This window comes from Barbus barbus (genome assembly GCF_936440315.1).
Source record: "Barbus barbus genome assembly, chromosome: 19".
Classification (NCBI taxonomy): Eukaryota; Metazoa; Chordata; class Actinopteri; order Cypriniformes; family Cyprinidae; genus Barbus; species Barbus barbus.
This window is the reverse complement of record NC_136747.1, coordinates 16,749,359-16,762,644: the sequence shown is the minus strand read 5'-3', so window position 1 is coordinate 16,762,644 and position 13,286 is coordinate 16,749,359. Positions and strand designations below refer to the sequence as shown.

The 13,286-nt window shown below is 36.5% G+C and overlaps 1 protein-coding gene across 16 annotated transcripts in view; it reads right to left on the bottom strand.

Moving 5' to 3' along the window:
- Positions 1 to 3,710: 3,710 nt before the first annotated feature.
- LOC306885691 (CLIP-associating protein 2) overlaps positions 3,711 to 13,286 on the bottom strand; it is a 49,797-nt gene continuing 40,221 nt past the window's right edge. For all 16 annotated transcript variants that reach the window (XM_079442396.1, XM_079442392.1, XM_079442385.1 and 13 more), the window contains 12 exons: positions 11,869 to 12,032; positions 11,678 to 11,756; positions 9,038 to 9,181; positions 8,753 to 8,896; positions 8,265 to 8,371; positions 7,991 to 8,141; positions 7,020 to 7,221; positions 6,729 to 6,922; positions 6,495 to 6,623; positions 6,192 to 6,398; positions 4,907 to 5,023; positions 3,711 to 4,797 (listed from right to left, as the gene is read on the bottom strand). In XM_079442396.1, coding sequence (XP_079298522.1) covers positions 4,708 to 4,797; positions 4,907 to 5,023; positions 6,192 to 6,398; positions 6,495 to 6,623; positions 6,729 to 6,922; positions 7,020 to 7,221; positions 7,991 to 8,141; positions 8,265 to 8,371; positions 8,753 to 8,896; positions 9,038 to 9,181; positions 11,678 to 11,756; positions 11,869 to 12,032 — 1,728 coding nt within the window. In that variant the 3' untranslated portion in view covers positions 3,711 to 4,707. The remainder of the gene's footprint in view (positions 4,798 to 4,906; positions 5,024 to 6,191; positions 6,399 to 6,494; positions 6,624 to 6,728; positions 6,923 to 7,019; positions 7,222 to 7,990; positions 8,142 to 8,264; positions 8,372 to 8,752; positions 8,897 to 9,037; positions 9,182 to 11,677; positions 11,757 to 11,868; positions 12,033 to 13,286) is intronic.

Below are 13,286 nucleotides of genomic sequence, written 5' to 3'. Positions count from 1 at the left end.
GATCCGTCGTCGTCGCCTGCCTGGCTAGCGCGTGTGATACACTGTAGTCACTCTCGGCTTCCAAACAAAATATAACCTTTAACTTGCAGCGCATAAATTAAACGACACGTCACCTGGTGGAAGAAATGCAAACTTGTTGAATATGTAAGATTATTTTGATTTTTTTTAAATCATTTAAATCATAGAATGTTTAACACAATCAACACATTTATTTTCAAAACCTCAGATCTGCAGCTGACAGCCAAAGTCCATATGTGACCCTGGACCACAAAACCAGTCATAAGGGTCAATTTTTGAAATTGAGATTTACACATCCTCTGAAAGCTGAATAAATAAGCTTTCCGTTGATGTATTTGAAAATCTGTAATTTGAGAATGCAGAAAAATCTAAATGTTGAGAAAATGTCGCCTTTAAAGTTGTCCAAATGAAGTTTACAGTAGGAAATTTACAAAATATCTTCATGGAACATGATCTTTACTTAATATCCAAATGATTTTTGGCAAATCAATAATTTTTTACCCATACAATGTATTGTTGGCTATTGCTACAAATATACCTGTGTGACTTATGACTGGTTTTGTGGTCCAGGGTCACATATAACATTGCTGTGAAATGACAAAAAAATATATAGATATACATTCAGACAGATAGCGGTTTTTGCTGACATAAATGAGGACCAGTACCGTGAGATATTCAGATTGCACCTCGGCTGTTTTTGCTCTGAAATTCCATTCTGAAAACAGGGATGGCCACTCAAGGACACATTTTGGGTGTTTTTAACCTGTTGTTGTTGAGGTGGTCTGGATGGGAAGGCAGACGGGCCTTTGAACATTGATTAGGTTCTCTTAAACAGACCACCAACCTTTAAACAAAACAACTTTGGGTGTTTACAGCTGGGAATGTAGTCGCAGCGCTCTGAGACAGCTGGAAAACACTTCATTTTTTGACTGAGTGCACTGGTGTCCTTGAGAAACAATATTGCAGACTTCTAGATAAAGTGAAGTGACATACTGCCAAGTATGGTGACTCAGAATTCGTGCTCTGCATTTAACCCATCCAACGTGCACACACACAGCAGTGAACACACACACACCGTGAACATACACCTGGAGCAGTGGGCAGCCATTTATGCTGCAGCGCCCGGGGAGCAGTTGGGGGTTCGGTGCCTTGCTCAAGGGAACCTCAGTCGTGATATTGAGGGTGGAGAGAGCGCTGGACATTCACTCCCCCCACCTGCAATCCTTGCCGGCCCGAGACTCGAACCCACAACCTTTGGATTACGAGTCCGACTCTCTAACCATTAGGCCACGACTTCCCCACTATCTATAAATAATATAGATAGATAATATATCTATAGTAGATTATAGATAAATAATCAGATGCCAGTTATGCAGTAAGTTTCTATTGAGTGGGAAAAACAGGGAAACATCAGAATAGTGTGTGTCACCCAGACCTATTTGAACAGTTTGCAATGGCCAAATGAAGTCAACAAAAGTGCAGAGGATGAATACAATAACATTTCTCAGTGGTTTTGACTTCACTGCACTCCAATTTCTTACAGACAAGTTATTTTAAGTCATGTGATAAAATACATGAATATGTTTTTCTAGCAGTGGTTTTGTGTGTTGATTTTAATCACCTAGTTCACCATCATAATTTTACTATGGCTGCTGGGTAATAATGAACAATAAAAGCACACTGGTGTACATTCAGACAAGGGTCAACTAGGCTATATAAACGAGGTACATTTTAACAGAAATGTTGAACTGTGTTCTCAGGAAAATGTTTTTTCATAAATGTCTGATCAGGCAAGCTGTTAATTTGAAATGTTAGCAGCTACATCTACATAATTTATTAGTAGATTTTTTTGGCTATTATTTATTTGTTTGTTTGTTTGCTTATTTATTATGCCCTATGAATTGTTTTATTGTTTGCATTTTGAAATTGTTTTCATATAACAGCAATATAGCATAATAATTTATAAAAATTTTCTATATAATATTCGAAATTGTGTATAATAAATGAATTGAATATAATCTGTAATTTAAACCCAGTTGAAGACGCTTCTCAACAGAGTAAACAAACTTGAGACAGATGTGAGTGACAGATATGAGAAACTCATCGCTTCAGGAGAGGCCACGAGAAAAAGGTATATTATAAATGAATAAACAGTAAACATTTCGTTGTATATATGTCTGCGATTGTATATATAAACACAATACACAGAGTGACACTTATGTAACTTATGAAGAAAAACAACAACATGAATTCAGACGGAAATACCAATAAAAGTGATGTCCTTAATATCCATTAAACACAAGAGTTGTTCAGTAGCGCTCAGTCTTACCGTGTGTTCCTGCAGCTGTAGGGCTGTCGCCTCTCAAAGCTCCCGGTGTGGAGCTGCCAGAACAGCATTGCATTACTATCAACGAAACCCGCGATCAATGCTGAAAAAACTACTGACAGACAGCGAAAGCAAAGCAGTCTCGCGTCGAGTCACACTGTTGCTCGTTTATCTGCAGTCAACTTCATCCACCGAGACAGCTACGTGACGCTGCAATATCATTTATTAATAAATTTCATAATTATATTCAGCAACCGTGCATTACATGGATCGAAAGCGGCAGTAATTTACAATTTACATTAAATTTATATTTAAAATAAACTCTGTTCTTTTCAACATTCTATTCATCAAAGAATCCTGAAAAAATGTTTCATTAAGCAGCACACTTGTTTTCATCATTAATAATAATAAATGTTTCTTAAGCACCAAATCAGCATACAATGATTTCTGAAGGGTCATTTGACACTGAAGACTATATAATTGTAATATTTCCCAATGCTTTTACTGTATTTCTGGTCAAACAAATTTTATTTATTTCCTTTAAACAGTCCATATGACCAAAAAAAAAGCATATTTTGAAAAAAAAAAAAAATATTTTTCTTTTTAAATTAAATGAAAATCAATGGGGGTCAAATGTTGTTTGGATTCCATTAAATGTTGTTATGGACATAGATGGTTGAAATACTATTTAAAATATATTTTATGTTCCACAGAAGAAATATGAAAGGTTTGGAATGACATGATGGTGAGTAAATGATGCCAAAAGTTTCAATTTTGGGTCAAATAATCCTTTAAATTACAACTCATTTGTTGTACTAATTTTCAAGGTACAGAGGTAGCATTTCTGACCCTAGACCACAAAACCAGTTATAAGGGTAAATTTTTTTAAATTGATATTTATACATCTGAAAGCTGAATTAATACGTTTTCCATTGATGTGTGGTTTGTTAGGATAGGACAATATTTGGCTGAGATGCAGCTATTTGAATATTTAGAATCGGAGGGTGCAAAAAAAAAAAAAAAAAATTAATATTGAGAAAATCGCCTTTAAAGTTGTCCAAATGAAGTCCTTAGCAATGCATATTACTCATCAAAAATTAAGTTTTGATATATTTGCAGTTGGAAATTTACAAAATATCCTCATGGAACAATCTTCTTTACTAATGATCCTACATAATCATTATCTTCTTTACTAAAGATTCTTTACATAATCTTCTTTCCTAATGATTTTTGGCATAAAAGAAAAATCGATAATTTTGACCCATACAATGTATTGTTGCTATTGCTACAAATATACTCGTGCTACTTATGATTGGTTTTGTGCTCCAGGGTCACATTTAGAAAAATAACAATGAGACATTTAGTTCATTACTGTACATTTTCTTTATTTTAATTTCATCGTTAGCACAGTTCTAGAAATGCAGCGGGAAGAAAGAGAACTTCCTCACAGGGGAGAAAGACCGACACTACAGGAAAGAAGTGACAAGACAGTTGCGGCATTTAGATGCGTAAATACATTTCTACAAATTTCCCATCAGAGAAGAATGACACTATGCTACTTAAAGAATCCACACGCCCTCAGGACATCACGAGATCTTCTTGAATATTCCTTTGTTATGGTATATATAGATACATATTGCCTATGTGGTGTGGTATCACATGTGGCCTCGCTGCGATGAGAAATCTCGGGTGTGCGGGGCGACTGACACGTGGCCCGTTAAGCCATGTACGCAACCAGATAAAAAGGTTCAGATTTATTCATGACATGCATAAAGCCAAGCAAAGTATGTCTTTTAATAGAGCAAGCTGGACCAACCGCTCAGTTATGAACTGATATGACCATTAATAATAATTGATAGTGAGTTAATGACATGTCGCTCAGACAAAGAAGTTTTGAACTTCATCTTAAAAATCTGAGTTTCTCAAAAGCTCTTTGATAAAAAGAAACAATTTCCATGACACCCACGACACCCCCCTCTTTCTGCTGGGGTTCCGCCTTCCCCATCTGACACACACACACACACACACATACACATGATCTTCTCATTGACAAGGCAACAAAACTACATCAGCAGTCCACCACCTGTGCCACAGATAGCGGTTTCTCGGACATGCACACGGAGTGACAGTTATCCTAGTTTTTTCAGGAAGTGTTTCAGTCTGATGCCGCTCCTCAACGCATATCCCACTGGAAGGTTTTGTGGGGCCAGAGGAGGGTGTCCAGCAGTGTAGGTGCATGCGGCTTTGTGTATCTGTAGGCAAGCGTGTGTAGGTGTTTGTTTGTGTATGCATGTGAGTTAAAAAGCCAGCTAGGGTCCCCCTGCACTAAGAGAGTGCTGCAGTTCTGAATGGTGGTGGGACGGCTACAGGACCTGCCCTCCCATATCTGAAGACTGGTCACTTCCGTTGGAGCCGCTCTGAGCTCGCTTTATGTACAAATTCAACAGTTTCAGCTGGGAAAAGAGAGAGAATGTACATGTTATAGTTGTTTTGAAATATAAAACAGAGATAATAAGAGTAAGGCGGGAAAGGGGTTGGATTTTGCAAGAGGAAACCGCTCACCTTGCTGCCAGACAGCTGGCTGAGGTGAGGTTTCAAATCCTCTCCGATGACAGCATAGATGGCCACAAGGCAAAATACACACGCCTTTCGTACACTGCTCTCAGAGTTATCATAACCCTGCAAACGAGAGCAAAAGATCATCAAACAAGCAGGGACCATCATAGCCAAGAGCTTATAACCTTACAAAGATGCTTAATATTAGTTTAAGTCTATGTGTTTTGTTTAGGGGTGTTAAATTATGTAAAAAGTCAACTATCCTAATTTGATAGTATGTTCTATAGCATCAAGAACAGACAATCTGTGTCCTGACATACCATTCAGCTGAAGTATTGAAAGTCATTAACTGGAACTTTATAACACTGAAGGTTCAGAGGTCCTTAAAAATGTCAGATTCCTTAATGATAAAGTACACTGATTTTAAAGAGTTAGTTCACCCAGAAATGAAAATTCTGTCATTTACTCACCATGTCGTCGTTCAAAACCTAAAATCCTTTTTTAAAAACAAAAGAAGGTATTCTGTAGAATGTTGGCAACCAAACAGTTTTGGTGACCACTGACTTTCACTGTCATTCTAAAAAAAAAATTATGTTCCACAGAGGAAAAGCAATAAATGATGACAGAATTTTGGGTGAACTATCCCTTTTTGTGTCACAGTTGAAAGCTGTGTTTAAATGACAAAAAATGGACTCTTCTAACTTATTAGTTCTATATCACTAAAAGGAAACAAAAGTTGTGCTGGACCACATTAACTGTGCCGTACTTTTTGATTCAGTAAAATGAACCAGTGCAAAAAATATTTGTTCTGTAATCAATTCCAGTGTTTGTTAGAAACTGTTCTTGCTTCCCTACCCAATATACACACTAGCATTAAAAAGCTTGAGGTCAGTAAAATCTGTTAATAAAAATAAGTATCTTATGCTCCCCAAGGCTGCATTAATTCATCAAAAATAAAAACAAACAGTAATATTGTGAAATACTACAATTACAAATAACTGGTTTCTATTTTATTATATTTTAAAATGTAATTTATTCATGTGATGGCAAAGCTGAATTGTCAGCATCATTACTCCAGTTTTGAGTCACATGATCATTTAGAATTCATTCCAATACGCTGATTTGCTGCTCGTGAAACATTTAGTATTATTTTCTATGTTGAAAACAGTTGTCCTGGATTCTTTGATGTACAGAAATTTAAAAAGAACAGTATTTATTTGAAAGAAATCTTTTGTAACATTATAATCTTACTGACCTCAAACCTAGTGTATATATAAAATACAGTATTTACCTGAATAAGCCCAGGGACGACCTCAGGGAGCATTTGAAGGAGACCCTCTTTGGGCAGCCGGTCAATGACTTTGGTGAGCATCTTGATGGCAGCTAGGTTGATGGGGTAATCAGCCGACTGGATGATGGGGCACAACACCTTAATACACTGATCAGGACTTATTGAGGTCGCCAACATAGACGCTGCCTCTTCTGCAGCCCGTACCACCTGATACAGAGGCAAAAGGACATTTTGTGTTTAGGTTTAGATTTGTGCTTTGGTCTGAGCTGTCGGTCTAACATATGTGTGTCAAGGAGCCTGGACCTCTTTGTGTGGGTCTTTATGTGCTTCCAGGGTTTTCATAATTGTGAGTTCCGCATAGTTTTTAAAGCGCCACGGCTGCCGGTTTAGGATCTCCTTCAACACCCGCAGTGCTAATGCCCGAATGACATGCTGAGAGAGAAAAATAAAGATCAGCAAGTAAACAAGATGCATTTGGTTGTCCTCATGATTCAGATTAGAGTGTGTTTACAGCAGTGAGTGTATGTAAGCATGCACCTCTCCATCCCCGAGTGTTTCTAGGAGCAGCAGGAGGATGGTTTTGAAGTGCTCATCCCAAACATGCAGTTGCGTTTCTCTGATCAGCCGCATTAGCTCATACAGCGCGGATTTCCTCTCTTCCACCCGCTCGCTGTGATTCGACAGCTCCTTTAGGAGCTCAGCAACCATCTCAGACTGGTCCACACCGCTGTCTGTAACACCACCAGCAGAAAGGAAGTCAGACCCACACATGTGCTTACATGTACGCTCTTCATAAAGCAGCTACAAATAGCTATGGAAGTGCATTACCATCAGTGAGGGACTCGGCATCTTGGTCTGCATCTTTCAGGCTTTTACTGAAAGGGGAGGAGGTGAAGGAGGAGTCAGAGTAGCTGACTGGCTGGTATTCCCTTGTTGGGCGGGGACTCGAGGAGAGGAGTGGCATAGTATTTAGCAGAGAGGTCTTGTTATCCAGCGCAGTCCGACCAGAGTCTGTGGGCTGATCACCACCCTGCACAGAGACGCATACATAACACATCCATGCTATAATTTAACGCAGTGTTATACCCTTATTACACGACTCTCTGAAATAGTTAACTCTAATTGGTCAATCTCAATAGTGAAAATTCAAAAATCATTTCATATGATGAGTGCTTAACTGTATGAGTGGTTTCATATCATTCATCTCTTTTTTTAACAAACACAAGTTGGTATATCAAAATTGCAGTGTTATTTTGGTATTACAGTGTTATTTTTGGTATTGCAGTATTTATTTTGGTATATACACTTAAAGTGTTTCTTAGTATTTTGAAATAGTTTTTATTTTTACAAAAAATTTTGTTTTTTTCAATATCGTTCCATATGATATGGGAAAAAAACCATAAAGGAATATTACATAATTTTATTACCATTTAAATGATAAAAAAATTAAATAAAAATACTCTATTCTATAATACTAAAAATGTAATAATTTATTTAGTATTTAACTAATTTATTTGCTTTTATTTAAAAAGACAATGGTAATTTTACCACACTTCACTTTAAAAAATTATTTTTTTTATACCACATTCCACTATTCTAGCATTTTTATGAGTGATCCATGTAGAATTCTGTGTGGAATAAGATATTAATTAATATATTTAGAAATAGCTTTTATTTTGATATATTCAGTTTTCATTTTGAAGTTTTAGTAATTGTTATGCGGTTTTGTCATTATTATTAGTTTTCTTTTAAATTTCTATTTAGCTTTTATTATTTTTTTCAACACTTGTCTTTCTTACCTCTTCTCCACCATCTCCATCTCTTTTTCGTGGTGGCTCCGTCATGTCCTCTTGGCTGCGGACGCTAAAGTTCTGGATGGCCTGACTGACTCCTCTCAGGGAGCTGTAGATCTCCTCAGAGTTCATGTTCTCGGTATCGTAATCAAATGCACTGTGCACACACACAAAATGACAAAAGGACATTAGTTATGGATAAATGCTGAGCAAACTCAAATTACAACATTTGTGAAATTAATGTATGTCCATGTTTATAATTTGTGACTCAGTGGCGTACCTTGGTGAAGGTGTGTTTTGTGATGTGTTGGTAGGGGACGTTAAAGGGCTCGACCAACTGGCTGGTGATCTTGGAGTGTGACGGGTGAGCGGGCTTCCCATTGGAGCCTGCGAGAAAAAAATTATTTCTTAGGCTGATGATACAAAGGGCAACTTTTTGAGCAATGTTGTTGGGGAACTTTAGTCAAAGTTGCCTTCAACAGGCAACCAGGTGAGACACAGGGCCTGCGACTGAACTAAATTATCCAGATAGATGGGAAAGTGCCCAAGCACCACAGCTAAAAAAAAGTTGCCTGGCAAAATTGCTAAAAAATTTGTTCCGTGCAACTTTTTAATATTTTATTGTAATTTACTTAATTTAATAATATTAATACTTTTATTTACAGCTTAATTTGTATCATTTAAAGAGATGGCTACAGGACAGTGTCACCTCTATCATGGCTGATCCATGTAGAATTCTGGGTGGTATATTAGTAACGTGTTTATCACCTGGGCTGTGTTGCCTGTGTTCCGTAGGTGGTTCTGCAATAATTTGGTGGCTCCATCCTGAAAGGTTTTAGGCAGTGCAGCTAGAAGCATTGTGAACTCTGGTGTGTTCAGCTGGAACAGCGAGATCAACACAGACTGTGCTGCCTACAAATGAAGAACATAATTAGACCCTCAAACCAATCAACACCATCAGAAGAGATCTAAAACAAAATATAAATAAACAGAGCACACATTTTAAAGCTGAAAACACAGGAAATATAATTTGTGTCATGTCTCATCTTGTACCTTTCTGACGTCAGAGCTCTTGGGTTCGGTGGTCCACGTAATAATACGTGACACTGCCAGTCTGGTTTCGCTCGAGTTGACAAAATCCTGTGGCTCCATTTGTAGTGTGAGTGTTTCTATGTACTTCAAAATGGCCACCTTCACCTGAAACATTATCCTCGTGTTACAACGGTGCAACAAATTCAACTAAGGCATATTATATGTCATTTAACATTAACATTCACTCCAGAAGTTTTACTTCAAACATTTTAATCACAAACCCTCCTTCAATCAAACTTTGCCACAATCAGAATCAAAACACCATCACCGCTGCAGTCCATCAGTCTCAAACTCACACGTTCACAGCTATACTTAAATCCATGAAATGAAGCAAGACAGCAGGGGGAAGTTGGAGTGAGCATGACAGGTGTGATTGGGCTCAGCACATCGTTTCAAAGACAAAAAAGCTGGTCTCTCAAGAGTATTTGTGTTGCCAGCAGGTTGTGTCCTGCTCTCTTTCAGTGACATCCCTCTCTCTCGAACATCATGCCTTTGATAAAACAACCTGCTTCTGTCAAGACTGACTAAGGTAATAACTCAGCCCAGAAAAAGCACTTTTCCCCCACACATTTTCAACACTACTCAAAATTTTGACACTACTCAAAACTACTCAAGTCTCTTATGCTCACCAAGGCTCCAGTCATTTAATCTAAAATACTGTAAAAACAGTAAAATATTATTCCAATTTAAAACAGCGGTTTTCAATTTGAATAGATTTTAAAATGTATTTATTTTTGTGATGATAATGCTGAATTTTCAACAGTTGTAACTCCAGTCTTTAGTGCCACGCGATCATTCTAATATGCTCAAGAAACATTTCTTATTATCTTATTGTTATGTTGAAAACGGTTATGCTGCTTAATATTTTTTATGGATACTGTGATATATTAAGGTTCTTTTATGAATATAAAGTTCAAAAGAACAGCATTTATTTTAAACAGAAATCTTTGTAACATTACATGTCTTTACTGTCACTTTTGATCAATTTAATCTTACTGACTCCAAACTTTTAAAAGGTAGTGTAGGTTGACTAGATTGAAAAAAGCTGCACTTGCCACTAAAGCATTACCAAAATAAACATGCATGCAATGGGCAGGGTTCTCAAGTTGTGAATTATGGGTAGAAATCTGCAGATCTTTGTGCGTTTCTGTGGAAGAGGTAAACTGTCAGTTACTTTTGAAACTGGATTTGGCGGGATTTAAGTTGAGCTAGCTGCTAAACTGAGGGATTTTAGTTGTGGGAGCTGCGCGTTATAGAATTGCTTCCCCTGAGTCTCACTGACCTGTACTGCTTGGTTCCACACTTGGATATTTTCCTGCAGTGTGCAAACATGCCGTCGCTTTCTGAGGGGAAGCAATTCTATAGCCCTGCCCCCGTACCAGCAACAGCGCCTTTTCCCCGGCTTCAGAGAGAGAGGGAGAGCACATCAATGAAAGGAAGCCCCAGACAGACACGCAGATAAGGAGAGGGACAGGAGGGAAAACTGGACAGGATGCGATATGAAGTAATACTGCTGAAAAAAGATGCTGAATGTGAGGCAGATGAAGGGGAGATGGTTTGGTTAGAGGGGAGTTGGGTCTTTGTGTGTGTGGTCATGGGAAATGCGGTTAAAAACCTAAATTAAATTTTAAAAAGATGCCTTGGAATCTAACTGAAATGAATAAGAGCAAGTTGAAGCACTGAAATAACTAAAAAAAAAACAATAAAACAAAATTGAAGTACATAAAGAAAAACTAATAAATAAAATACATGACAATGACAAACTGAAGATAAAAAAAAAGCCAATTCAAACTATTAATACAAAAAACCCCATTGTTCTCTTGCCAACTAGTTAAGTTTAAATATTAAATAAGTTAAAGCATTAAAACTACAAAAAAAAAAAAGAAGCTATATAAAAAAATAAAAAAATTAATATATATACATATATATATATACATATATACACACACACATATATATATACATATACATACACATATACATATATACATACATATATATATATATATATATATATATATATATATATATATATATATATATATATATATATATATATATACACATACATATATATACATATATATATATATAAAAATGATAAATGAAAAAATTGAGGAAATATAAAAGTATTCCAATTCAAAATATGAATAAATAATATAATACTATATAAATAATGCAAAAATACACTGGCACCCTATCAATAAAAAACGAATGTGCATTTTGTATTGTAAAATGGCATCTATTGAACTATTCATTCACAAATTTGACAATGCATTAGCAATGCAACAACTAAAACAGTGACTCTTCAGATTCAGCTGAGGTGCTGGAAACACTATGAGATAGAGGTTGGAGATTCTTATGCAAGGCAAAGTCCTTGTGGCTTGTATGAGATTTTATGGAGGGATAACAACGACCTGAGTACACTGACCCAGAACATGACATCCTGTAGAAAATCAATAAGCACTTAAGCCAAGACCTGGCAGCCGCAATCCATGTTACTTTACATTCTCTGATACCAGCATGTTGCACGACACTATCAAGCCTAGTCGCTCATCCACACAGTATGAGAACATAAAGTGTCTCCAAAAAAGCACTTACCTTTAAGTTGGGTGTCTGTGTTTGGTCAACTGTGAATCTCATTAGGATAGTGAACTGTAGATCATTCGGGAAAGATTCTCTGAAGAAAAACACAAGAAATTAATGAACTATTCTCCAGCACCGAAATCTGTGGACACTTCGTATCAGAGCATGGCAGAAATGATGGATTCCAGTTTTTCCATTTAACATACCTTGTGACATCTAGGGCTTTCTGTACTTTGGCTTGTACTGAGCCGAGCAGATCTGCTCCCATTTTCTTCAGCAGTTGTGTTAGTAACACAAAGAGCCAGTCCTGAAGATCCTCCTTATGAACCGCAATGAAGTCCACCAGTGTTTCCAAAAACATGCTGAACACCTGTACAAATAGCAAAACAGACATCAGAAATATAGAACAGCAGTTAATTCAATAAAAATAAAATAAGAAATGCACAAAAATAATCAGTTTTGATTCATGCATTCATCTCGCTCAGTCAGAGGACATTTGTTGTTCACTTGTTAGAGCTAATAGTGCAATGTTTTTGTCTCTCAGTAGGAAAATGTCTAAGCAGTGCCAATGCCATCACCCACCTTTGACCCCAACTGATTCCAACTGAACAGCATCAGTTAGTAAAGAAACCTCACTTTTCATAAAAATGTCAATCGGAACAGTACAAAAGAAATAGTGATGTCAGGAAGTAATATAAAATAGAGATATGGGGAAAATGAAAGTAAGCAGAAATCGATTGGTTCACAATATTTGGTAATCAAAGTTTGTCCAAATAGCACACTATGATTCAGCCTGCAGTTTATTTCGTTTGATAAAGGCACTACTTAGTTATTTACCTACTTGGGTATTTCAGAAGATTTGCCCCTTTGATAACAAATACAATGTAGAAATGAACAAAACTGCATGCTAATTGTTACATTACAACCAATATTGTGAAAGATCAAACATCCAAACTACTGATGTTTACAATATAGATATTAGATATTCTTGATTAGTTAAGAGCAAAGCCACAGATTAATAGCAGGATCAAAAACATCTTTGTCATCTGTTAGATGTCACACTTTCATCATCCTATTATGTTACTGATTAGTACATTAGTAAAGTGGATTGCACTGTTAATGCTCAGTCCCAAACACTGCCAAAAACTGAATAAATGCTTTCCAGCTATTTATTAGAGAAGCATCTCACAGTTTCTGGATACTGGCATTGCATAAAAACAAACAAGCTGTCCAAAAAAAACAAAAAACATTTGCACAAATTTAACCACACTTACTCTCTACAGTTCCACCACAGGGTAAGGCATGAAAAGAAACAAACACACTGGTGAATGTTCGTAAGATATAAAAATATAAGATATAAAAGATAAATTCTAACCATTTGCAAAACCTTTTTGGGAACAACATAAAAATGAATAAATACATTAAAATTAAGTTTAACATTTAAACATGTTATGATATTAAAATGTTAATTCATCCCAAAATGAAAATTCCGTCATCACTTACTATATATTATCATATTATCATCGTTATATATATTAGGAGGTTGCAGTGATCATGTCTCTTCAGAAGACTTGGATTAAACCACTCAAGTCCATATGAAGACAGCATTTCCATTTTGGGGTGA